The following is a 27605-nucleotide window of genomic DNA, read 5'->3' on the forward strand; positions in this document are numbered from 1 at the left end:
GCACATCAGAAGTGAGACAAATTAGACTTGAGCTTGAGGCCAGTTTTATTTCAGCAGACGTCTCGTGTTTCCACCAAAGACTGGGTTTTTCTGACCACACTGGCTGTAGGGTCCAGAACACTGTGTAGAGGGCGCTGTGACCTCTTCTTTTTGACACTTAAAGCAACACTAGGTAGTATTTTTACTTTAAAATTACAGCTTCAAACTCGTTGTTACGCTCCAGTGAGTTGTAATAGAGAGAATACAGCTTCGGACTCAGCACTGCGGAAATCGTACTATGTAATTTCAATAACAGACTACAGTCAGCTGAGATGGTTTAAGCACATGTGCAGCTGCTCCAGTGTTGGAGACAATACAAGCTGTGTTCCACTGAACATCTATGTGCACAAAGTTTGTACATTAATGAAGTTAAATTAATTCATTATAAAAAGGATATTCATTCATTCATTTCTTAATTTATAACCACATGGCATCACACACTCACCCTGGCCCTCACAACTGTGGCAATGTCACACACTCACCCAGTCACTCACTCACTCACACACACACAAACACACACACACACACCTGCAGAAATGTCACTCACTCACTCACTCTCACTCACTCACTCACACACACACACAAACACACACAGACACACACACACCTGCAGAAATGTCACTCACTCACTCTCACTCACTCACTCACACACACACACACACACACACACAAACACACACACACACACCTGCAGAAATGTAACACACTCACCCAGTCACTCATTCACTCACACACCCACACACACACACCACACACCTGCAGAAATGTCACCCACTCACCCAGTCACTCACTCACTCTCACTCACTCACTCACACACACACATACAAACACACACAGACACACACACACCTGCAGAAATGTCACACACTCACCCAGTCACTCATTCACTCACACAGCCACACACACACACACACACACACACACACACACACACACACACCTGTGGCAATGTCACACACTCCCACATACACATACAGTGTCAATGTCACACACTCACCCAATCGCTCACACACACATAAACACCTGTGGCAATGTCACTCACTCACTCACTCACACACTCACTCACACACACAAACACCCCCCACCACACACACACACACAAACATGCAGCAATGTCACACACTAACCCAGTCACTCACTCACACACACACACTTGTGGCAATGTCACACACTCACCCAGTCACTCACTCACACACACACACACACCTGCAGCAATGTCACTCACTCACACACACACACACACACACACACACACACACACACCTGCAGCAATGTCACACACACACACACACACACACACACACACCTGCAGCAATGTCACTCACTCACACACACACACACACACACACACACACCTGCAGCAACGTCACACACACACACACACACACACGTGGCAATGTCACACACTCACCCAGTTGCTCATATTCACACACCTGTGTGGGAGGAAACTGCGTGGGTTTCCTCCGGGTGACTGTCTGTGAGGAGTGCGGTGTGTTCTCCCTGTGTCTGCGTGGGTTTCCTCCGGGTGACTGTCTGTGAGGAGTGTGATGTGTTCTCCCTGTGTCTGCGTGGGTTTCCTCCGGGTGACTGTCTGTGAGGAGTGTGGTGTGTTCTCCCTGTGTCTGCGTGGGTTTCCTCCGGGTGACTGTCTGTGAGGAGTGTGGTGTGTTCTCCCTGTGTCTGCGTGGATTTCCTCCGGGTGACTGTCTGTGAGGAGTGTGGTGTGTTCTCCCTGTGTCTGCGTGGATTTCCTCCGGGTGACTGTCTGTGAGGAGTGTGGTGTGTTCTCTCTCTGTCTGCGTGGGTTTCCTCCGGGTGACTGTCTGTGAGGAGTGTGGTGTGTTCTCCCTGTGTCTGCGTGGGTTTCCTCCGGGTGACTGTCTGTGAGGAGTGTGGTGTGTTCTCCCTGTGTCTGCGTGGGTTTCCTCCGGGTGACTGTCTGTGAAGAGTGTGGTGTGTTCTCTCTGTGTCTGCGTGGGTTTCCTCCGGGTGACTGTCTGTGAGGAGCGTGGTGTGTTCTCCCTGTGTCTGCGTGAATTTCCTCCGGGTGACTGTCTGTGAGGAGTGTGGTGTGTTCACTCTGTGTCTGCATGGGTTTCCTCCGGGTGACTGTCTATGAGGAGTGTGGTGTGTTCTCCCTGTGTCTGCGTGGGTTTCCTCCGGGTGCTCCGGTTTCCCCCCACACTCCAAAAACACATGTTGGTAGGTGGATTGGATTGGTTACCACCTTGCACCCAGTGATTCCGGATAGGCTCTGGATCTGCCGATGCCCTCAACTGGATAAGGGTTACAGACATTGAATGAATGAATAAATATGAATAAATGAATAAATATATACACAATGTGTCAAATAAATATGTACATAGTTCACAGTGTGCACTTAATGATTCTTTCTGATTAAATGATTCTTTCTGATGCTTTTCTCAGCGCTTCCTCTCTGCAGTGAGGTATCCCTGTGACGTGAACCATAGCTAACCCATCCAAATTTGTCTTTGTTTCCTCCTCTCCGGAGGGCTTCCTCAACATCAGCACTCGGAGGAGAGAAGACACAGAGCCATGTTTGTACTGTAAATCTTCATTCAGCTTCCTCCTCCACCTCCTCCTCCTTCTTCGATTGTCCAATGGCTTGAGGACATGAAGCAAGTGAATGAAGCGCAGGTAACAGACAGGTTAGAGAAATGAGGGTCTGTTAACTGTAATGGCACAAGGCTAGAGCATTTACACACAGGATGAAGCTGTACCCATCTGCTCGTAAATCAGTGAGAGGGGCACAGCTGTGGCTATTCAACACTAAATAGAGTCATTGATTTAACACTAAAGTGGGTGTTACTCTGCTACGAATGAGAAATGATGAACAAATTAGCACCAAAGACATTTCTCATTGCAGTCATTTTTTATGTGCACTGTTTAGAAGAAAGACAAACAGAAACTGTATGAATCTCAGGTGTTTAGCTTGTGTTATATCTATTTTACAAGCTCATGATAATGTAACAGATGCCTTTTCTAGTTTAATGTCTTTTTACGATGATAAGCAGCAGCTATAACCAAAACATACAACTATGAGGCATCATCACTTTGTCTGACTTGGAAATATTTATTGTGTCACAGAGTGGACAGAGTGTGGACACAGGGGTTAAAAACTCCAGCAGCACTGCTGTGTCTGATCCACTCTACACCAGCACAACACACACTAATGCTTTTCCACTGTATGGTACCTAACTGGCTCTGCTCTACTCTGCTTTTCTATTAGATAAATTTGGTCCTCTTCTTGGAAGCGGGTTCTTGTTTAGTGGCTGTTCTCTCGTGGTTCAGAGCGAGTCGAGTAGGGACTAAACCGTGGCGTGTAAACCTTGCAGAGCGCTGATTGTCCAGAGAGAGTCGTCACTCTACACCACGCAACGCAGGCGACCAGCACCAACTCTCCATCTGTAAAATCTCCAGCTGCAGCAGAGATCACGTTTGTTTTTATTCGACTCACGACGGCAGCTCTTAAAATGACGCCGTGGTCTTTTGAAGAGGTTCAAACGCTCCTTGGATCGGTGGCCGACGAAAGAATCCAGCGAGAGCTGGACGCTGCAACAAGGAAGGAACAAACTCTACTGATCTGTCTGAACTGATGACGGAGCTGTGTTCAGTCCCAAACAACAACAACACACCAATACACCATGCGTAAACACCGCTTAACACCATTACCGCCGCCGTTGTTGTGGTTTCCAAAGCCCTCTGTTCCTGTCAGAGTCCAGTAGAGTCCAGTAGGTACCATGCAGTGGAAAAGCCATAACACACCTCCACCACGTCAGTGTCACTGCAGCGCTGAGAATGATCCACCACCACATCACACCTGCTCTGTGAGGGTCCTGAGCGCTGAAGAACAGGGGGAAAGAGGGGTTAACAAAGTATGCAGAGCAACAGATGGCCTACAGTGGGCTATAGTCAGCGGAGGAGCTGATAAAATAGACGAGGAGTGTAGAAACAAGGAGGTCGTTTTAATGTTATGGTTTGGGGGCGTGGTCTGGGGCTATGTGGGCGTGGCTAAAGAAGCTGGGAGGCAGGCGAGCAGCAAGCGCCAGTCAGTCAGCGGGGGAGATACTCACACACGGTAAGACCCTCTCTCTCTCTGTGTTTCAGTACACACCGATTTTTCTGGGTTCATTACACATTACACACACGAGTTCGGATCCGGAGGGTGTAGGTTTCACAGCCTTTTTGAATGTCTCTCACTGTGGGGGACATTAAGGTTTGGACACTGCTCCCTCCCAAGAGCCTTGGATGGATGTATAAGCTCGTGCTTCACTAGAATTTACACAGACAGTGTGTGGACTCCGTGTCTTTGACAGAGCTGTGTGAAGTCCGCTGTAATTGCGGTGAAAAGGCGGAGGCTTTCACACTCAGACAGGGTTTTAGCCGGTGCTCTGTCCGCTGTTAGGGCAGCGACTCTGAGGAGGCTGTAACAGCGGCTTTAGTTGGAAATGCTGTTTATTCTGTAGTATTTATTGAGAAATAGGGATTAGGAGGTACAACTTAGACCATTCCTCATAGACTAGACTCGTGTGTGTGCTGCTTTGGGGGGAATCCTTTGTCATAAGAGACATCAATTTTCTGTATACACACACACACACACACACACACACATATATATATATATATATATATATATATATATATATATATATATATATATATATTCCACCTTTATAACCCATTAAGTACATATATATATATAGTCTGTAGCAGGTAGGTGATCTCTACTGGTAACATATAGCAGACAACAGTATAAAAATGATGTATTGTGTGTAATTGTATTTACACAAACCATGATTAAAAAGCATTACTGACCATTACACATCGGTCTGTGACGGTGTTATGCGCCGATATCACAGCAGATAGAAATATAAATGGAGTGACATCAGCGTGTAACTCAGTGCTCAGTTCCTGTGCTGATTTATCTGTTTATTTATATATAGGTGGAATGCCAGGGGACCTCGGTGGTCTCCGTTTGAAGCGATTGTGACGTCAGACAGACGCGTTGCCGAGTGATTTCCCTCTAATTGTTCTATATTTCCTCATGTCGATCATTAACAGAACCGAGGGAGACCCAGAGACTGTGTGCTGCGGCAAGCACCGGTTCCGATCCAGTCCGCAAGCTTCAGGCTCGAATTCTCCGTTCCACCTTAATTAGTGCGGCAGTTTAAGGTGGAACGCGGCGTTCGAGTGAGGGACTAACTGCTGTTGAACAGAGTGGGTTTTATTATTTTATTTTTTTGTCGCTGTCACGAACTGCGGTGTCTTCCTCATTCTCTCCTGCTGATCTCCACCATCCATTCCCATCGTGGCCAGAAGTGTGTGGACACCTGCTCATGCAACACATGTCGTCTCTACAGGTGAAGGACGTCTCTGCTGCAGTGAAGGAGGGGTGATGAGAGGGAGTTTGTCCTCCTTCACTGCAGTAACGGCTTCTGCGCTTCTGGGGAGGCTTAGACTGGATATTTGAATGATTGTGAGGATTTGATGGCAGAAAACCGAGTCCCACTGTCCCACAATCTTGAGCTTGGCGCTCCAGAATGTTCTGTTTTAGTTCATCGTTTCATAGAGATTATACAAGCTGTGTGTGTGTGTGCACTCTTAAAAGAGCTGAAAAATTAATTGCTGAAATGCAGTGGCATGCTTTAGAAGAAAGGCTCTTTAAAGACCACCACCAGTCATCAGTTAAACCCCTAAAACCACCAGAATTGCAGTTGTAGAAGTTTCTTTTCCAGACTAAAAGTCCCCCAATACGTGAAAAAGTGGTGTAACTCTGTCCTTAGACTTAGTTCAGTTTATGCAGATTTATGGTATGAATATGCAATAAGTCCCTGCCTCTGTCTCCCTCCACACACACCTGCAGCTCCTCAACTGTATGTGATTGGTTCCTCAGGTGTGTGACATAAGAAACCCTGACTGTCTGTGTGTGCGGTTTCAAGATGTGGTCGTTTCAAAGCAGAAATAAAACACGTATTTCACTCATGATATCGTTCCTAGCGTGTGCTTGATCTTTGCTTGAGTGGTTATTTTGAAGATGTTTTTTGAGCTATAGTCTCATGGGAGGAGATCTGAGACATCTCTCGTCTGATTTAGCCTGGCAGCTCGGACATTACAAGACTGGAGATCATTAGATCACTTCTATTTAAGCCTCAGGGAGCACATACGTGGAAATGAGGCTGTCTGTGTGATGCATGTCTATTGAGAGAGTGGAGGACAGTCCCAGTGAGTAATTCAGCTACTTTAAGGTGAACCCATTGCTCGCAGCTGGTGTAGCCCCCAAATATGGCATTCATTAATTGAATGGCACTGATTGAAGCAGCTGCACATGAACACAAGGTGCCAAACCCAGTGGCAGCGGTGGCCCAGAAGTGTACGAACTGTCAGCTGCAGAGTGTAACTCACTTTTACAGCACTGTCCTGAAATCACGAGGGAGTAGGAAGTGGGCAGAGGTGGTTTCCTACACTCATCCATAGTGACGTTTCTGCAGTGCTGAGCCCAGAGTAGCAACCTCAGAAGTTCTCTCTCTGTTTCTCTCTCTCTCTCTGTCTCTCTCTTTCTCTCCGTCTCCTTCTCTCTCTCTCTCTCTCTTTCTCTCTCCGTCTCTCATTCTCTCTTTCTCTCTCTCTTTCTCTCTCTCTCTCTCTCTCTCTCTCTCTCTCTCTCTCTCTCTCTCTCTCTCTCTGTGTCTCTCATTCTCTCGCTCTCGCTTTTTCTGTTTGTCTCTCTCTGTCTCATTCTCTCTTTGTCTCTCTCTTGCTCTTTCTGTTTATCTCTCTGTGTCTCATTCTGTCTCTCTCCCTCTCTCTCTCTCTCTCTGTCTCTCTCTAATTAAAGGTACAGACTTTGTGTCCTTCAGGGTACCACCTCAGAGACAGTTCTTCTGACAGAGAGAGTGACGTTTGTCTCAGAATAATTTGTTGAGTTTGAAAGAAGCTGTCACTGCTTCAAGGTGAACCACTGAGATGTTACTCACTTTATAAGCTACAGTTTTCAGCCTCTAATTCAAGTCTAATTTAGCCCACACCTTATTCTCCACATTGCCATCTTTCACATACTGCTTTTTAAAAGCTCTCGCCTGCTTAGTCACCGGTGTGTTTTTATTCTCGTTATGTATTCAAGTTTACATTTTGTCAGTGGCGGCAAAACACTGTCTTTTCTTTCCCCAGATAATAGCTGTCTTTTGAATAGCTGCCTGGTTGTCAGTCATTCACTTCCAGCCTGCTCTTTCTTTGCTGTAAGACTAACCTGTGTTCTCCATTGTGTCCCAGAAGGAAGGGTGGTTCCATAAGGATATTATCAGCCAACGCCATGGGAAAGGATTACTATAAGATCCTGGGCATTCAGTCTGGCGCCAACGAGGAGGAGATCAAAAAGGCCTACAGGAGGATGGCCCTCAAGTTCCATCCGGATAAAAACAAGGATCCTAATGCTGAGGAAAAGTTCAAAGAGATAGCAGAGGCTTACGAAGTCCTGAGCGACCCGAAGAAGAGGGTCATTTATGACCAGTACGGAGAGGATGGTACGTGAAATGTGTTTTTTTATGCTCTCTTTAGGACGGCAGTCACTGCCTTTGCCTTAAACTTGGTGATGATTTCTTTGGAAAAAGGAGCCAATGCAAAGAAGGGCTTTCAATTGGTTCAGTCATGTCAGTGTCGGCCCTGTTAGCAGGAGGTTGGGAGCTTGATTCCCAGTGATGTTGAGGTATAACCTCGATAGCAGTGAATGTTTGGCCCAAATGTGGCACATCTGCAGTTCTCTAATGGCCCACACCAGGGTGAGTCTGTAAATATGCCCCAGTATTAAAGCTGGGATAAATATTTCTGATTATTTCACGGTCCGCCTCCGTGTTTAGGTTCTCCTCCACGTTCCTCCCATGTGAGCGATTGGATGGGGCAGAGTCATGTGACTGCAGAGTGGTGGTGTGGTTTTAAAGAGACAGTACGTGAACAAACTGTGGGGGACGTATTAACAGAATAACACCAAAACACATGGATGAACAGAATTAAAAGAAAAATCTATATATTTTTTAAAAGCAAGGTTAGGTCAATTGTCGAGTTCCACATCTGGTCCACATCTGGCCCACAGTAACCGAAGCCAAGCCTGGCTCTTGAATGTTGGCCCATGTCCAGCCTTCATAACACTTGCCAGTGCCATAACTGAGCTGTAAGAGCCAAAAGTGGCATAGATTATGCCTAAATGTGTATGATATATACACAAGTATAAAATATGGGTTTGAGTCGTGCTCTGGGTGACTGTCTGTGAGGAGTGTGGTGTGTTCTCCCTGTGACTGAGTGGGTTTCCTCCGGGTGACTGTCTGTGAGGAGTGTGGTGTGTTCTCCCTGTGTCTGCGTGGGTTTCCTCCGGGTGACTGTCTGTGAGGAGTGTGGTGTGTTCTCTCTGTGTCTGTGTGGGTTTCCTCCGGGTGACTGCCTGTGAGGAGTGTGGTGTGTTCTCCCTGTGTCTGTGTGGGTTTCCTCCGGGTGACTGCCAGTGAGGAGTGTGGTGTGTTCTCCCTGTGTCTGAGTGGGTTTCCTCCGGGTGCTTCGGTTTCCTTTCATGCTCCAAAAACACACGTTGGTAGGTGGATTGGCGACTCAAATGTGTCCGTAGGTGTGAGTGAATGTGTGAGTGTGTGTCACCCTACAAAGAACTGGCACCCCCCCCAGGGTGTATTCCCGCCTTTTGCCCAGTGATTCCGGGTAGACTCAGGACCCACCGCCACTCTGCACTGGGAAAGGGTGTACAGACTATGGCTGAATGAATGAATTAATTTAAAGGAACAGGCACTGAGAGTAGCTGTTCTGAACAGTGCTGTTTAGACCGCTGTGGGGCTTAAACCAGGACCCTGTGTTTCCTTGTGGAGAAGGACTATGACATGTCTCCTTTAATGTATCGGAGTGTCCGGTTCAGTATGTTCCCAACTAAGAGGAGTCTGCACAGTTTCATCGACAGAAACATAGCAGTGTATTTACGTGAGCGAAAAAGAAACAGTGTCTCGCTCCATAAAAGGATCATCTCCTTCTCCATGTGACTCCACAGCTGATTATTACCCTCTCCAAGCCCAGACCCACCATTTCAAACAGTGAGGCACAGGTCTAACTCAAAGGATTTAAGTTGATTTCTTAGTGAAGTTGATTTAAAGAGCACCTTTCATACACGATGCTTCATAGAATCAAAAGAAACAGTAAAAGGCAATTCATTAAGAATTAAATAAATAAAAAGCCTCAGAAAGGCCTTTGCACAGATGGTTACAATTAAAATAATACATTTAAAAAGGGGAGTTAGTTAAAATAATAAATATATAAACTGTGCAAGAACTAAAGTGCAATTACAGAACAAAAAGTAAACAGTGTTTTAAACTGCGCTGTATGCTGCTGAAATAAAAGAATTTTAATTCTTTAAAAGCGTCCACACTCAGGGCTATTCTGATGTTCTCTGTGTACAGGTTCCATATAAAGGCAACGTCTATGATTATGGGGAACTGCAGTTCTCTCGGGTTTGATTACGTTCAGAAGCTCTGCGTCTATTAAGGTGAAATGGTGCGTTTGAGGAGAAAAGGGATCTGTCTGAAATGTAAATTGTTTTTATCCACTTTGAATTACCACAGAAACCCATTTGTAACTTGATCTGTTTCATTTTGTAGCTTTTTAGTTCTGTGTTTACTTTCATGCACTTAGCGCTCCTTTGAATTTGGAGTCAGTCCCTCCTTAAAAAATGCAACTGAAACAGAAATAAGTCAGTGTTACTCACCAATGGAGCAGGAATAGAGCAACATCCTCATCTCAGTTCATGCTTTTCAATGTCCTGAGTTCTCTCCACTGTCTAGAGAGGGACACTTACATTTACAGAGCCAGGGCTGCATACAAACACTGGACCTTTTTCCAACGCAAACACAGCATTCTATAAAATTGTACAGAAAGTGTATCAGATTAAAATCACACTGACTTTAAAAGACATGACTTCACTCATTCCAAATATTGTCTACAAACATCTGGCCACACAACGTACCCTCCAGACCATGTGCCAGCGTGACTCATCTGTTTTAGACAGCAATATTGTTGGTTTTCATCTGTGAGTTTGGGTTATGTGAGGAATGCTTTGATGTTTCGTCTCCAGGATCCTATACGCTGCACCATTTCACAGATTCCACCGAGCTGACAGAAAGCCTGAGACTCTTCCAAGAAGTCGTGGCTGCAGCTTGCAGATTTGACCACAGTGAAACAGATTCCTTTTGAGGGCTGCCTCGCTTTTAAACCTCCTCAGCCTTAAAGCCGTGCAAATCCTTCAGGCACTGAGGGTTTGATACAGAGCTGCGGAATATATAAGGTAATGCAAGGCAGCACTTTGATAGATTAGAGCTCTTCCAAGGCTCAAGCTCTGGCTCAGAAGCTGTTTAAACTCAGTTAAAGAGATTTGTAGATACTCCTTAAATCAGTGACATCTCCTACATTAATGTGCACCGAAATTTGACACTGACGTTCAGTTGTGTACACACAGCTTGCACCAAGGTGCTCATGCTCAGTGCCAAATGTCAGCTAAAGGGCTTAAATGGCTGTGGAGCAGTGGAAAGATGTTCTCTGGAGTGACGGAGCTCCATCCAGAAACTCCCTGTAGAACTCCCTAGTCATGCCTTTCATCTCAGAAAAAAAGGACAAGAAATGTCCAAAGACTTTAAAGGAAACAACAAAGAAATGCAGTTCTAAGCTCTGCGTTCTTTAAGGTGGAATGGTGTGTTTGAGGAGAAAAAACAACAGTTGTTCGTACATGGATGAAATTGAACTCGTTTGTAAGTGTTTATTCACTGTTTGAATTCCCACAGAAACTCATGTGTAACAGTTGTTTAGTTTTGTAGCACTGTCGCTAATGTGGTTAGCCGTCTCCTGAGTCTGGAGACATTTCCACCTTAACTGATCTGAAACAGCAAAACTTCAGTCAATATTACCCACCTATGGAACAAGAATAGAGCAACATCCTCATTTCGGTTCATGCCTTTCAACGTTTGGATGTCTCTCCGTTGTCTAAAATACTCCAGATGCCTCTGCCACAAGCAGAGAGAGAGAGACAGAGAGAGAGAGGGAGGGGTGCCTAGCTTAACGGACTGAGACACTTTGTTTTTTACCTAATTACAGACAGTGGAGCTTCGTAAAAACACATTAGAGCGGATTCAAGCGCAAACCAACTGGAGAGCAGCACATGGTGAGGAAGCAGCTTCTGAATTTTATAAAAGGTGTTTTTTATTACAATCCTGAACTACACCTTTATGCCTTATGGTGCAGCCAAAAGTTAGCCTTCAGACTTTACACCACTGAGAAACAACAACCCGTCTCTCAGATATCACCCTCAAAACACTGCGTCTGTTTCAAACCACATGGGAATATGATAATTCCCAAATGACCCACTTTCTGAGCTAATGACGGTTTTCCCAGTTTCTGTTTTGGCCGGAGGAGCTCGGTCTGTTCTGGAGGTATCTGCAGAACCGTGGGGATGATGCATATTTAATGATATAGCTGTATTAAACATGCAGAGTGGCCTATATAGTACATGAGAGGAGGTGCAAACCCACATGACTCAGCCTCAGACACAGCAGGGTGTGCCTTCGCCTTTATTACAAACCATCAATCGTCCGACTTCACAAACGGGTGTTAATTTTGCACGAGTCCACAGAGGAACACTCAGTGCTGTCTCCACAGACCTGCAATCCCAGACCTCTGACAGAGACTACCATTTCGAGATTAGATCTTCCTTTGAAGAAGTGGAGCTAAGCTTTGTGTCTAAGATGTCAGTCCACAGAGGATCAACATCTTATCTCTTAAAGGAGGATCGTGTAGAAAGAGTTTGTTCAGGGTTAAACTGGTGGATAGGCTCTGTTAAAGTGTCCAGAGGTGTGTGTTAGTGACTGGGTGAGTGTGTGAGTGACTGGGTGAGTGTGTGAAACTGTCCACGGGTGTGAGTTTGTGAAACAGTGCACAGGTCTGTGTGTGTGTGTGTGTGTGTGTGTCTGAGAGAAAGTACTGCAGCCATTGCCCTTTCCTAATGGTTGAGCTGACGCTCCTTCTGTCCATCACCAGGGAATGACCAAGACCCTGAGAGACCTGGGCCCTCCACCCGGGGGAAGTCTGACTCACTCTGACCACCTCACTGTCGGCTACATTAAAAGCACAGCGTACAACAATAATGAATACAGACCTGTTTTATCTCAGTGTAAATGTAGTTAATCAGGCTCTTTGTAACTGAACAAACAGAAGCCCTTAAAGGCCATAGTTTTACACAGTTGTCCGCTTCATTTATGAAGATAACAAATTATTTTATTTCATTCTCACGACATAAACACTGTTGATAATACCAAGAGAACAAAGCATAGACCTAATGCAAAAAAATAGCAAGGTTATAACACAAAGCCTGTTCATACAACTCGCGTATATCGATGAGGACTTTGTAACAATAGAATAAGTCCCAGGGAGCAGTCGCTCTGTGTCTGTGCTTTAATGGCTCTGAGGCAGTCCTCTCCAACATTAAATAAATGTTTAGATGATGTGCGGATTATTACTGGGACTAAAGGAACGGTTATGTTCTACTGGTGTTTATGAAGGTACGTCCTTCATCCCTCAAAGCACCCGGACTGTGGTGTTTTCCACACAAGGTGTGCACCGGTTAATGCAGCATTCACCTTAATTTATACATTTTATAGATTTATGTTTTGAAAAATACATCTTTATTTATATTTTTATAATGAAATGGAACACGTGATGAAATGTATTGTTTAAACTATTATATATGTATGAATACGTTTTAAAGAGTTTGAATGTAAAGTGTAATTAGAGCTGGACGATTCAGCCATAATTTATATCACAATATATTTCTTTATTTGGGTCAATACGATATAATCCCGATATCAATATGAACAATAAAAAAGCCACAGAAAAACAGCCAAGAACTGAATGCAACACGACATCACCATCAAACAACGAGCTCTTTGCTTTGTCCATATTAATATTTTTAAATTGAGTGTGGTGTGTTCTCTCTGTGTCTGTGTGGGTTTCCTCTGGGTGACTGTCTGTGAGGAGTGTGGTGTGTTCTCTCTGTGTCTGCGTAGGTTTCCTCCGGGTGACTGTCTGTGAGGAGTGTGGTGTGTTCTCTCTGTGTCTGCGTGGGTTTCCTCCGGGTGACTGTCTGTGAGGAGTATGGTGTGTTCTCTCTGTGTCTGCGTGGGTTTCCTCCGGGTGACTGTCTGTGAGGAGTGTGGTGTGTTCTCTCTGTGTCTGCGTGGGTTTCCTCTGGGTGACTGTCTGGGAGGAGTGTGGTGTGTTCTCCCTGTGTCTGTGTGGGTTTCCTCCGGGTGACTGTCTGTGAGGAGTGTGGTGTGTTCTTTCTGTGTCTGTGTGGGTTTCCTCCGGTTGACTGTCTGTGAGGAGTGTGGTGTGTTCTCCCTGTGTCTGCGTGGGTTTCCTCCGGGTGACTGTCTGTGAGGAGTGTGGTGTGTTCTCTCTGTGTCTGCGTGGGTTTCCTCGGGGTGACTGTCTGTGAGGAGTGTGGTGTGTTCTCCCTGTGTCTGCGTGGGTTTCCTCCGGGTGACTGTCTGTGAGGAGTGCGGTGTGTTCTCCCTGTGTCTGCGTGGGTTTCATCCGGGTGACTGTCTGTGAGGAGTGTGGTGTGTTCTCCCTGTGTCTGCGTGGGTTTCCTCCGGGTGACTGTCTGTGAGGAGTGTGGTGTGTTCTCCCTGTGTCTGTGTGGGTTTCCTCCGGGTGCTCCGGTTTCCTCCTACGCTCCAAAAACACACGTTGGTAGGTGGATTGGAGACGCAAAAGTGTCCGTAGGTGTGAGCGTGTGAGTGTGTGTCGCCCCGTGAAGGACTGGCGCCCCCTCCAGGGTGTTCCCACCTTGTGTTCTTTACAGACAATGAATGAATGAATAATGCACTATGTTCACAATCTCCATCTGTAAATCGTATAAAATCAAAACTCACACGTACTTTTAGATACAATATTATCCCCAGGAACAGAACAAATTCATGACATGCTTCTGCAGTTCTTTTTTCCTGATAGAGCTCATAACAAATGCAATAAATTACTAAATATAAAACAACGTAACGGCTGACACATACATTTTCAAACTTCATTTTTTTGACGATTGTCATATTTAACACTACGTATCAAATCAAAAAGATATGTGTACCTAATAATAAAATATGGAATCGATTAAATTAATTAAGAATTATTCATGATAAAACATTAATGGTGTTTGCAGAAGCATGGGCTTCCATAGGACCAGGCAAGTGGGCAGTGTTTATAAGCACTTTATTCACACTCTCTGTGAATGAAAATACCATGCCTACTACCAAACGACTATGTTAGGCATGTCATGACAGATGGACATCCTCTGATAGGTCCTCAGAGTGGAAAGGGTTAAGTTTCGAGGGGTAAGAATAGAGGTGAGATAGGCTGTTTGTGTAGGAGAATGTGAGGAGTGTGGTGTGTTCTCTCTGTGTCTGCGTGGGTTTCCTCCAGGTGACTGTCTGTGGGGAATGTGGTGTGTTCTCTCTGTGTCTGCGTGGGTTTCCTCCAGAAGACTGTCTGTGAGGAGTGTGGTGTGTTCTCTCTGTGTCTGTGTGGGTTTCCACCAGGTGCTCCAGTTTCCTCCCACAGTCCAAAAACACACATTGGTAGGTGGATTTGCGACTCAAAAGTGTCCGTAGGTGTGAGTGTGTGTGTGTATGTGTGTGTGTGTGTTGCACTGTGAAGGACTGGTGCCCCCTCCGTGGTGTATACCCGCCTTTCGCCCAATGATTCCAGGTAGGCTCTGGACCCAGCGCGACCCTGAACTGGATAAGGGTTAGAGACAATGAATGAATGAATGTTGTGGAAATGGCAAATTATGCAGTGAACTAGAAGCAGTGAGAACACGCACCCGGAGTGGCTGCATCCATCCCAGCGCCTGGGGAGCAGTTCTAGGGCTAGGCGCATTCCTCAAGCACACCTCAGCCATGGATGTTGAAGGAGGAGAGGGTGATATGTTCAGAAGTGACCTATAACTGCCCCTGTTCACTGAGACATTGTGGAGGTGCACTTTCATTATGCATTTTGCCCAACAAAAGCACGTTTTTTGTTTTGTTTTGTTTTGTATATTTACATATTCGCCCATCTGGTTTTTAACTGCCTGATGTTCAATAATGTCATGATACCTCCACTCAAGGTTCTTTGAAGAGAGTCTGCTACCTTTCGCCACGTAACGCGGCCAAGAACTGCCTAGAAATTTAACTGACACAGAGAAGCACCAATCACAAGTGTCCTATTGGGCATGACGTTAAGGAGGAGACAGTCTTTATGATTCACGTTGGGCCAGTACCAGAGCCAGTTCCAGATGATACACTGAAGTGTGAATCCTGACAGTAAGGCCAGATTAAAGCACAGAAGGTATCAGACTCTCCATCCACTTCTAGTCATAGTGTTTGTGGCTGAGGCTACTCCACACCCACTCCACTTTCCCCTGTTCCCTGGGGGTTTCTCTAAATAGCTGACAAAATATTTTGGGTTCAGACTCTGACCAGCTTTGTCTTTTCAAGATGGTTGTGTTTAGCTGGTAATTATAGTTTTCCAAGTGGTCAGTTGGGAATGAATGATGTCCGGCACTTGCGCTCTGCACTTTGTAGCACATGATGTAATGAACAATTTCTTTCTTTCTCAGGACTCAAAACTGGAGGAGGTGGTTCTTCGAGTGGACAGGGGACTACATATCACTACACCTTCCATGGGGACCCACATGCCACTTTTGCCTCTTTCTTTGGAGGCTCTAATCCCTTTGATATTTTTTTCGGCTCTGGACGTCACCGGGGAAGCAGCAACGGCTTTGCGGATCATGGAGACCATGATATGGACATCGATATGGACGGAGACGATGACCCTTTCAGCTCTTTCAGCCACTTTGGGTTCAATGGAATCAACGGATTCCATCATGGCCGACGGCACCGCAATGAGCCTCTGCACAGCGGCCGGAGGAAGGTCCAGGACCCTCCGGTGGTCCACGAGCTTCGGGTTTCTCTGGAGGAGATTTTTCATGGTTGCACCAAACGCATGCGCATCACTCGGCGCAGACTCAACCCAGACGGGAGGACGATGCGGACGGAAGATAAGATCCTCAACATCGTCATCAAGAGAGGTTGGAAAGAAGGGACCAAGATCACCTTCCCCAAGGAGGGCGACGAGACCCCCGAGAACATTCCGGCTGACATCGCCTTCGTGCTCAAAGACAAGGGCCACCCTCACTTTAGGAGGGACGGCTCCAACATCATATACACTGCCAAAATCAGTCTTAAGGAGGTGAGTGTTCCTTTCTACTTCTTCACACATGCATTTAAGGATGTGTTCCAGAAAATTCTCCCATAGGAAAGTGGGATTAAAGAAGGGATCTCCTCCCGTAGTTCCTCCTTAACATCTCTGCAGGTCCTCCTTACCATATACATAGTGTCTCATTAATATATCTGTAACCTGTTCTTTATCACTGTAGTTTGACCTTAATATCTTGAAGGTTCCTCCTCAATATCTCTTTAGTTATTCTTTAATATATATGTAGTTTATCCTTAATATTTCTTTACTTCTACTTTAATAACTCTGTAATATCTCCTAGTTCCACATTAATATTGCTGAAGATTCTCCTTAACGTCTCTAATTTATTTAATATCTCTCATGAACAGCTGTGTAGTCTTTGTAATATCTCTGTATTCCACATTAACAGCTTTGTAGTCTTACAAATATCTCTCTATTTCCACCTTAACAGCTGTGCAGTCTTTTAAATATCTCTCTAGTTACACATTAACAGTTGTGTAGTCTTTTTAATGTCTCTGTAGTTCCACCTTAACAGCTCTGTAGTCTTTTTAATGTCTCTGTAGTTCCACCTTAACAGCTGTGTAGTCTTTTTAATATCTCTGTAGTTTCACCTTAACAGCTGTGTAGTCTTTTTAACATCTCTGTAAACCACCTTAACAGCTGTGTAGACTTTATAATATCTCTATTTCCACCTTAACAGCTCTGTAGTCTTTTTAATATATCTCTGTAGTTCCACCTTAACAGCTGTGTAGCCTTTTTAATATCTCTGTAGTTCCACCTTAACAGCTGTGTAGTCTTTTTAACGTCTCTGTAATCCACATTAACAGCTGTGTAGTCTTTTTAATATCTCTGTAGTTCCACCTTAACAGCTGTGTTGTCTTTTAAATATCTCTATAGTTCGACCTTAACAGATGTGTTGTCTTTTAAATATCTCTATAGTTCCACCTTAACAGCTGTGTAGTCTTTTTAATATCTCTGTAGTTCCTCCTTAACAGCTGTGTAGTCTTTTTAATATCTCTGTAGTTCCACCTTAACAGCTGTGTAGTCTTTTTAATATCTCTGTAGTTCCACCTTAACAGCTGTGTAGTCTTTTTAATATCTCTGTAGTTCCACCTTAACAGCTGTGTTGTCTTTTTAATATCTCTGTAGTTCCACCTTAACAGCTGTGTAGTCTTTTTAATATCTCCGTAGTTCCAGCTTAACAGCTGTGTAGTCTTTTAAATATCTCTGTAGTTCCACCTTAACAGCTGTGTAGTCTTTTTAATATCTCTGTAGTTCCACCTTAACAGCTGTGTACTCTTTTTAATGTCTCTGTAGTTCCACCTTAACAGCTGTGTAGTCTTTTTAACGTCTCTGTAATCCACCTTAACAGCTGTGTAGTCTTTTTAATATCTCTGTAGTCCCACCTTAACAGCTGTGTTGTCTTTTAAATATCTCTATAGTTCCACCTTAACAGCTGTGTTGTCTTTTTAATATCTCTGTAGTTCCACCTTAACAGCTGTGTAGTCTTTTTAACGGCTCTGTAATCCACATTAACGGCTGTGTAGTCTTTTTAATATCTCTGTAGTTCCACCTTAACAGCTGTGTTGTCTTTTAAATATCTCTATAGTTCCACCTTAACAGCTATGTAGTCTTTTTAATATCTCTGTAGTTCCTCCTTAACAGCTGTGTAGTCTTTTTAACATCTCTGGAAACCACCTTAACAGTTGTGTAGACTTTTTAATATCTCTATTTCCACCTTAACAGCTGTGTAGTCTTTTTAATATCTCTGTAGTTCCACCTTAACAGCTGTGTAGTCTTTTTAATATCTCTGTAGTTCCACCTTAACAGCTGTGTAGTCTTTTTAATATCTCTGTAGTTCCACCTTAACAGCTATGTAGTCTTTTTAATGTCTCTGTAGTTCCGCCTTAACAGCTGTGTAGTCTTTTTAATGTCTCTGTAGTTCCGCCTTAACAGCTGTGTAGTCTTTTTAATGTCTCTGTAGTTCTACCTTAACAGCTGTGTAGTCTTTTTAACGTCTCTGTAATCCACATTAACGGCTGTGTAGTCTTTTTAATATCTCTGTAGTTCCACATTAACAGCTGTGTTGTCTTTTAAATATCTCTATAGTTCCACCTTAACAGCTGTGTTGTCTTTTAAATATCTCTATAGTTCCACGTTAACAGCTGTGTAGTCTTTTTAATAACTCTGTAGTTCCTCCTTAACAGATGTGTAGTCTTTTTAATATCTCTGTAGTTCCACCTTAACAGCTGTGTAGTCTTTTTAATATCTCTGTAGTTCCACCTTAACAGCTGTGTAGTCTTTTTAATATCTCTGTAGTTCCACCTTAACAGCTGTGTAGTCTTTTTAACGTCTCTGTAATCCACATTAACAGCTGTGTAGTCTTTTTAATATCTCTGTAGTCCCACCTTAACAGCTGTATTTTCTTTTAAATATCTCTATAGTTCCACCTTAACAGCTGTGTTGTCTTTTCAATATCTCTGTAGTTCCACCTTAACAGCTGTGTAGTCTTTTTAATGTCTCTGTAGTTCCGCCTTAACAGCTGTGTAGTCTTTTTAATGTCTCTGTAGTTCCGCCTTAACAGCTGTGTAGTCTTTTTAATGTCTCTGTAGTTCCGCCTTAACAGCTGTGTAGTCTTTTTAATGTCTCTGTAGTTCCGCCTTAACAGCTGTGTAGTCTTTTTAATGTCTCTGTAGTTCTGCCTTAACAGCTGTGTAGTCTTTTTAATGTCTCTGTAGTTCCACCTTAACAGCTCTGTAGTCTTTTTAATATCTCTGTAGTTCCACCTTAACAGCTGTGTAGTCTTTTTAACGTCTCTGTAAACCACTTTAACAGCTGTGTAGTCTTTTTAATGTCTCTGTAGTTCCACCTTAACAGCTGTGTAGTCTTTTTAATGTCTCTGTAGATCCACCTTAACCGCTGTGTAGTCTTTTTAATGTCTCTGTATTTCTACCTTAACAGCTGTGTAGTCTTTTTAATATCTCCGTAGTTCTACCTTAACAGCTGTGTAGTCTTTTTAACGTCTCTGTAATCCACATTAACGGCTGTGTAGTCTTTTTAATATCTCTGTAGTTCCACCTTAACAGCTGTGTTGTCTTTTAAATATCTCTATAGTTCCACCTTAACAGCTGTGTTGTCTTTTAAATATCTCTATAGTTCCACGTTAACAGCTGTGTAGTCTTTTTAATATCTCTGTAGTTCCTCCTTAACAGATGTGTAGTCTTTTTAATATCTCTGTAGTTCCACCTTAACAGCTGTGTAGTCTTTTTAATATCTCTGTAGTTCCACCTTAACAGCTGTGTAGTCTTTTTAATATCTCTGTAGTTCCATCTTAACAGCTGTGTAGTCTTTTTAACGTCTCTGTAATCCACATTAACAGCTGTGTAGTCTTTTTAATATCTCTGTAGTCCCACCTTAACAGCTGTATTTTCTTTTAAATATCTCTATAGTTCCACCTTAACAGCTGTGTTGTCTTTTCAATATCTCTGTAGTTCCACCTTAACAGCTGTGTAGTCTTTTAAATATCTCTGTAGTTCCACCTTAACAGCTGTGTAGTCTTTTAAATATCTCTGTAGTTCCACCTTAACAGCTGTGTAGTCTTTTTAATGTCTCTGTAGTTCCGCCTTAACAGCTGTGTAGTCTTTTTAATGTCTCTGTAGTTCCGCCTTAACAGCTGTGTAGTCTTTTTAATGTCTCTGTAGTTCCGCCTTAACAGCTGTGTAGTCTTTTTAATGTCTCTGTAGTACCGCCTTAACAGCTGTGTAGTCTTTTTAATGTCTCTGTAGTTCTGCCTTAACAGCTGTGTAGTCTTTTTAATGTCTCTGTAGTTCCACCTTAACAGCTGTGTAGTCTTTTTAATATCTCTGTAGTTCCACCTTAACAGCTGTGTAGTCTTTTTAACGTCTCTGTAAACCACTTTAACAGCTGTGTAGTCTTTTTAATGTCTCTGTAGTTCCACCTTAACAGCTGTGTAGTCTTTTTAATGTCTCTGTAGTTCCACCTTAACCGCTGTGTTGTCTTTTTAATGTCTCTGTATTTCTACCTTAACAGCTGTGTAGTCTTTTTAATATCTCCGTAGTTCCACCTTAACAGCTGCGTAGTCTTTTTCACGTCTCTGTAAACCAACTTAACAGCTGTGTAGACTTTATAATATCTCTATTTCCACCTTAACAGCTGTGTAGTCTTTTTAATATCTCTGTAGTTCCACCTTAACCGCTGTGTAGTCTTTTTAATATCTCTGTAGTTCTAGCTTAACAGCTGTGTAGTCTTTTAAATATCTCTGTAGTTCCACTTTAACAGCTGTGTAGTGTTTTTAATGTCTCTGTAGTTCCGCCTTAACAGCTGTGTAGTCTTTTTAATGTCTCTGTAGTTCCACCTTAACAGCTGTGTAGTCTTTTTAATATCTCTGTAGTTCCACCTTAACAGCTGTGTAGTCTTTTTAACGTCTCTGTAAACCACTTTAACAGCTGTGTAGTCTTTTTAATGTCTCTGTAGTTCCACCTTAACAGCTGTGTAGTCTTTTTAAAGTCTCTGTAGTTCCACCTTAACCGCTGTGTAGTCTTTTAAATATCTCTGTAGTTCTACCTTAACAGCTGTGTAGTCTTTTTAATATCTCCGTAGTTCCATCTTAACAGCTGCGTAGTCTTTTTCACGTCTCTGTAAACCACCTTAACAGCTGTGTAGACTTTATAATATCTCTATTTCCACCTTAACAGCTGTGTAGTCTTTTTAATGTCTCTGTAGTTCCACCTTAACAGCTGTGTAGTCTTTTTAATATCTCTGTAGTTCCACCTTAACAGCTGTGTAGTCTTTTTAATGTCTCTGTAGTTCCGCCTTAACAGCTGTGTAGTCTTTTTAATGTCTCTGTAGTTCCGCCTTAACAGCTGTGTAGTCTTTTTAATGTCTCTGTAGTTCCGCCTTAACAGCTGTGTAGTCTTTTTAATGTCTCTGTAGTTCCACCTTAACAGCTGTGTAGTCTTTTTAATATCTCTGTAGTTCCACCTTAACAGCTGTGTAGTCTTTTTAACGTCTCTGTAAACCACTTTAACAGCTGTGTAGTCTTTTTAATGTCTCTTTAATTCCACCTTAACCGCTGTGTAGTCTTTTTAATGTCTCTGTAGTTCTACCTTAACAGCTGTGTAGTCTTTTTAATATCTCCGTAGTTCCACCTTAACAGCTGCGTAGTCTTTTTCACGTCTCTGTAAACCACATTAACAGCTGTGTAGACTTTATAATATCTCTATTTCCACCTTAACAGCTGTGTAGTCTTTTTAATATCTCTGTAGTTCCACCTTAACAGCTGTGTAGTCTTTTTAATATCTCTGTAGTTCCAGCTTAACAGCTGTGTAGTCTTTTAAATATCTCTGTAGTTCCACCTTAACCGCTGTGTTGTCTTTTTAATGTCTCTGTATTTCTACCTTAACAGCTGTGTAGTCTTTTTAATATCTCCGTAGTTCCACCTTAACAGCTGCGTAGTCTTTTTCACGTCTCTGTAAACCAACTTAACAGCTGTGTAGACTTTATAATATCTCTATTTCCACCTTAACAGCTGTGTAGTCTTTTTAATATCTCTGTAGTTCCACCTTAACCGCTGTGTAGTCTTTTTAATATCTCTGTAGTTCTAGCTTAACAGCTGTGTAGTCTTTTAAATATCTCTGTAGTTCCACTTTAACAGCTGTGTAGTGTTTTTAATGTCTCTGTAGTTCCGCCTTAACAGCTGTGTAGTCTTTTTAATGTCTCTGTAGTTCCACCTTAACAGCTGTGTAGTCTTTTTAATATCTCTGTAGTTCCACCTTAACAGCTGTGTAGTCTTTTTAACGTCTCTGTAAACCACTTTAACAGCTGTGTAGTCTTTTTAATGTCTCTGTAGTTCCACCTTAACAGCTGTGTAGTCTTTTTAAAGTCTCTGTAGTTCCACCTTAACCGCTGTGTAGTCTTTTAAATATCTCTGTAGTTCTACCTTAACAGCTGTGTAGTCTTTTTAATATCTCCGTAGTTCCACCTTAACAGCTGCGTAGTCTTTTTCACGTCTCTGTAAACCACCTTAACAGCTGTGTAGACTTTATAATATCTCTATTTCCACCTTAACAGCTGTGTAGTCTTTTTAATGTCTCTGTAGTTCCACCTTAACAGCTGTGTAGTCTTTTTAATATCTCTGTAGTTCCACCTTAACAGCTGTGTAGTCTTTTTAATGTCTCTGTAGTTCCGCCTTAACAGCTGTGTAGTCTTTTTAATGTCTCTGTAGTTCCGCCTTAACAGCTGTGTAGTCTTTTTAATGTCTCTGTAGTTCCGCCTTAACAGCTGTGTAGTCTTTTTAATGTCTCTGTAGTTCCACCTTAACAGCTGTGTAGTCTTTTTAATATCTCTGTAGTTCCACCTTAACAGCTGTGTAGTCTTTTTAACGTCTCTGTAAACCACTTTAACAGCTGTGTAGTCTTTTTAATGTCTCTTTAATTCCACCTTAACCGCTGTGTAGTCTTTTTAATGTCTCTGTAGTTCTACCTTAACAGCTGTGTAGTCTTTTTAATATCTCCGTAGTTCCACCTTAACAGCTGCGTAGTCTTTTTCACGTCTCTGTAAACCACATTAACAGCTGTGTAGACTTTATAATATCTCTATTTCCACCTTAACAGCTGTGTAGTCTTTTTAATATCTCTGTAGTTCCACCTTAACAGCTGTGTAGTCTTTTTAATATCTCTGTAGTTCCAGCTTAACAGCTGTGTAGTCTTTTAAATATCTCTGTAGTTCCACCTTAACAGCTGTGTAGTCTTTTTAATATCTCTGTAGTTCCACCTTAACAGCTGTGTAGTCTTTTTAATGTCTTTGTAGTTCCGCCTTAACAGCTGTGTAGTCTTTTTAATGTCTCTGTAGTTCCGCCTTAACAGCTGTGTAGTCTTTTTAATGTCTCTGTAGTTCCACCTTAACAGCTGTGTAGTTTTTTTAATATCTCTGTAGTTCCACCTTAACAGCTGTGTAGTCTTTTTAACGTCTCTGTAAACCACTTTAACAGCTGCGTAGTCTTTTTCACGTCTCTGTAAACCACCTTAGCAGCTGTGTAGACATTATAATATCTCTATTTCCACCTTAACAGCTGTGTAGTCTTTTTAATGTCTCTGTAGTTCCACCTTAACAGCTGTGTAGTCTTTTTAATATCTCTGTAGTTCCACCTTAACAGCTGTGTAGTCTTTTTAATGTCTCTGTAGTTCCGCCTTAACAGCTGTGTAGTCTTTTTAATGTCTCTGTAGTTCCGCCTTAACAGCTGTGTAGTCTTTTTAATGTCTCTGTAGTTCCGCCTTAACAGCTGTGTAGTCTTTTTAATGTCTCTGTAGTTCCACCTTAACAGCTGTGTAGTCTTTTTAACGTCTCTGTAAACCACTTTAACAGCTGTGTAGTCTTTTTAATGTCTCTGTAGTTCCACCTTAACAGCTGTGTAGTCTTTTTAATGTCTCTGTAGTTCCACCTTAACCGCTGTGTTGTCTTTTTAATGTCTCTGTAGTTCTACCTTAACAGCTGTGTAGTCTTTTTAATATCTCTGTAGTTCCACCTTAACAGCTGTGTAGTCTTTTTAATATCTCTGTTGTTCCAGCTTAACAGCTGTGTAGTCTTTTAAATATCTCTGTAGTTCCACCTTAACAGCTGTGTAGTCTTTTTAATATCTCTGTAGTTCCACCTTAACAGCTGTGTAGTCTTTTTAATGTCTCTGTAGTTCCGCCTTAACAGCTGTGTAGTCTTTTTAATGTCTCTGTAGTTCCGCCTTAACAGCTGTGTAGTCTTTTTAATGTCTCTGTAGTTCTACCTTAACAGCTGTGTAGTCTTTTTAATGTCTCTGTAATCCACATTAACGGCTGTGTAGTCTTTTTAATATCTCTGTAGTTCCACCTTAACAGCTGTGTTGTCTTTTAAATATCTCTATAGTTCCACCTTAACAGCTGTGTTGTCTTTTAAACATCTCTATAGTTCCACCTTAACAGTTGTGTAGTCTTTTTAATATCTCTGTAGTTCCTCTTTAACAGATGTGTAGTCTTTATAATAGCTCTATTTTCACCTTAACAGCTCTGTAGTCTTTTTAATATCTCTGTAGTTCCACCTTAACAGCTGTGTAGTCTTTTTAACATCTCTGTAATCCACATTAACAGCTGTGTTGTCTTTTAAATATCTCTATAGTTCCACCTTAACAGCTCTGTAGTCTTTTTAATATCTCTGTAGTTCCACCTTAACAGCTGCATAGTCTTTTTCACGTCTCTGTAAACCACCTTAGCAGCTGTGTAGACTTTATAATATCTCTATTTCCACCTTAACAGCTGTGTAGTCTTTTTAATGTCTCTGTAGTTCCACCTTAACAGCTGTGTAGTCTTTTTAATATCTCTGTAGTTCCACCTTAACAGCTGTGTAGTCTTTTTAATGTCTCTGTAGTTCCGCCTTAACAGCTGTGTAGTCTTTTTAATGTCTCGGTAGTTCCGCCTTAACAGCTGTGTAGTCTTTTTAATGTCTCTGTAGTTCCGCCTTAACAGCTGTGTAGTCTTTTTAATGTCTCTGTAGTTCCACCTTAACAGCTGTGTAGTCTTTTTAACGTCTCTGTAAACCACTTTAACAGCTGTGTAGTCTTTTTAATGTCTCTGTAGTTCCACCTTAACAGCTGTGTAGTCTTTTTAATGTCTCTGTAGTTCCACCTTAACCGCTGTGTTGTCTTTTTAATGTCTCTGTAGTTCTACCTTAACAGCTGTGTAGTCTTTTTAATATCTCCGTAGTTCCACCTTAACAGCTGCGTAGTCTTTTTCACGTCTCTGTAAACCACCTTAACAGCTGTGTAGACTTTATAATATCTCTATTTCCACCTTAACAGCTGTGTAGTCTTTTTAATATCTCTGTAGTTCCACCTTAACAGCTGTGTAGTCTTTTTAATATCTCTGTAGTTCCAGCTTAACAGCTGTGTAGTCTTTTAAATATCTCTGTAGTTCCACCTTAACAGCTGTGTAGTCTTTTTAATATCTCTGTAGTTCCACCTTAACAGCTGTGTAGTCTTTTTAATGTCTCTGTAGTTCCGCCTTAACAGCTGTGTAGTCTTTTTAATGTCTCTGTAGTTCCGCCTTAACAGCTGTGTAGTCTTTTTAATGTCTCTGTAGTTCCACCTTAACAGCTGTGTAGTTTTTTTAATATCTCTGTAGTTCCACCTTAACAGCTGTGTAGTCTTTTTAACGTCTCTGTAAACCACTTTAACAGCTGTGTAGTCTTTTTAATGTCTCTGTAGTTCCACCTTAACAGCTGTGTAGTCTTTTTAATGTCTCTGTAGTTCCACCTTAACCGCTGTGTTGTCTTTTTAATGTCTCTGTAGTTCTACCTTAACAGCTGTGTAGTCTTTTTAATATCTCCGTAGTTCCACCTTAACAGCTGCGTAGTCTTTTTCACGTCTCTGTAAACCACCTTAGCAGCTGTGTAGACTTTATAATATCTCTATTTCCACCTTAACAGCTGTGTAGTCTTTTTAATGTCTCTGTAGTTCCACCTTAACAGCTGTGTAGTCTTTTTAATATCTCTGTAGTTCCACCTTAACAGCTGTGTAGTCTTTTTAATGTCTCTGTAGTTCCGTCTTAACAGCTGTGTAGTCTTTTTAATGTCTCTGTAGTTCCGCCTTAACAGCTGTGTAGTCTTTTTAATGTCTCTGTAGTTCCGCCTTAACAGCTGTGTAGTCTTTTTAATGTCTCTGTAGTTCCACCTTAACAGCTGTGTATTCTTTTTAACGTCTCTGTAAACCACTTTAACAGCTGTGTAGTCTTTTTAATGTCTCTGTAGTTCCACCTTAACAGCTGTGTAGTCTTTTTAATGTCTCTGTAGTTCCACCTTAACCGCTGTGTTGTCTTTTTAATGTCTCTGTAGTTCTACCTTAACAGCTGTGTAGTCTTTTTAATATCTCCGTAGTTCCACCTTAACAGCTGCGTAGTCTTTTTCACGTCTCTGTAAACCACCTTAACAGCTGTGTAGACTTTATAATATCTCTATTTCCACCTTAACAGCTGTGTAGTCTTTTAAATATCTCTGTAGTTCCACCTTAACAGCTGTGTAGTCTTTTTAATATCTCTGTAGTTCCACCTTAACAGCTGTGTACTCTTTTTAATGTCTCTGTAGTTCCACCTTAACAGCTGTGTAGTCTTTTTAACGTCTCTGTAATCCACCTTAACAGCTGTGTAGTCTTTTTAATATCTCTGTAGTTCCAGCTTAACAGCTGTGTAGTCTTTTAAATATCTCTGTAGTTCCACCTTAACAGCTGTGTAGTCTTTTTAATATCTCTGTAGTTCCACCTTAACAGCTGTGTAGTCTTTTTAATGTCTTTGTAGTTCCGCCTTAACAGCTGTGTAGTCTTTTTAATGTCTCTGTAGTTCCGCCTTAACAGCTGTGTAGTCTTTTTAATGTCTCTGTAGTTCCACGTTAACAGCTGTGTAGTTTTTTTAATATCTCTGTAGTTCCACCTTAACAGCTGTGTAGTCTTTTTAACGTCTCTGTAAACCACTTTAACAGCTGCGTAGTCTTTTTCACGTCTCTGTAAACCACCTTAGCAGCTGTGTAGACATTATAATATCTCTATTTCCACCTTAACAGCTGTGTAGTCTTTTTAATGTCTCTGTAGTTCCACCTTAACAGCTGTGTAGTCTTTTTAATATCTCTGTAGTTCCACCTTAACAGCTGTGTAGTCTTTTTAATGTCTCTGTAGTTCCGCCTTAACAGCTGTGTAGTCTTTTTAATGTCTCTGTAGTTCCGCCTTAACAGCTGTGTAGTCTTTTTAATGTCTCTGTAGTTCCGCCTTAACAGCTGTGTAGTCTTTTTAATGTCTCTGTAGTTCCACCTTAACAGCTGTGTAGTCTTTTTAACGTCTCTGTAAACCACTTTAACAGCTGTGTAGTCTTTTTAATGTCTCTGTAGTTCCACCTTAACAGCTGTGTAGTCTTTTTAATGTCTCTGTAGTTCCACCTTAACCGCTGTGTTGTCTTTTTAATGTCTCTGTAGTTCTACCTTAACAGCTGTGTAGTCTTTTTAATATCTCTGTAGTTCCACCTTAACAGCTGTGTAGTCTTTTTAATATCTCTGTTGTTCCAGCTTAACAGCTGTGTAGTCTTTTAAATATCTCTGTAGTTCCACCTTAACAGCTGTGTAGTCTTTTTAATATCTCTGTAGTTCCACCTTAACAGCTGTGTAGTCTTTTTAATGTCTCTGTAGTTCCGCCTTAACAGCTG

General features: G+C 42.2%; 1 protein-coding gene across 1 annotated transcript in view; it reads left to right on the forward strand.

The window, feature by feature from the left end:
- Positions 1 to 5331: 5331 nt before the first annotated feature.
- LOC136678311 (dnaJ homolog subfamily B member 5-like) overlaps positions 5332 to 27605 on the forward strand; it is a 60561-nt gene continuing 38287 nt past the window's right edge. Inside the window, exons 1-3 of the mRNA XM_066656321.1 lie at positions 5332 to 5420; positions 7330 to 7580; positions 15743 to 16374. Coding sequence (XP_066512418.1) covers positions 7370 to 7580; positions 15743 to 16374 — 843 coding nt within the window. The 5' untranslated portion in view covers positions 5332 to 5420; positions 7330 to 7369. The remainder of the gene's footprint in view (positions 5421 to 7329; positions 7581 to 15742; positions 16375 to 27605) is intronic.

Source organism: Hoplias malabaricus, chromosome Y, assembly GCF_029633855.1.
Source record: "Hoplias malabaricus isolate fHopMal1 chromosome Y, fHopMal1.hap1, whole genome shotgun sequence".
NCBI lineage: Eukaryota > Metazoa > Chordata > Actinopteri > Characiformes > Erythrinidae > Hoplias > Hoplias malabaricus.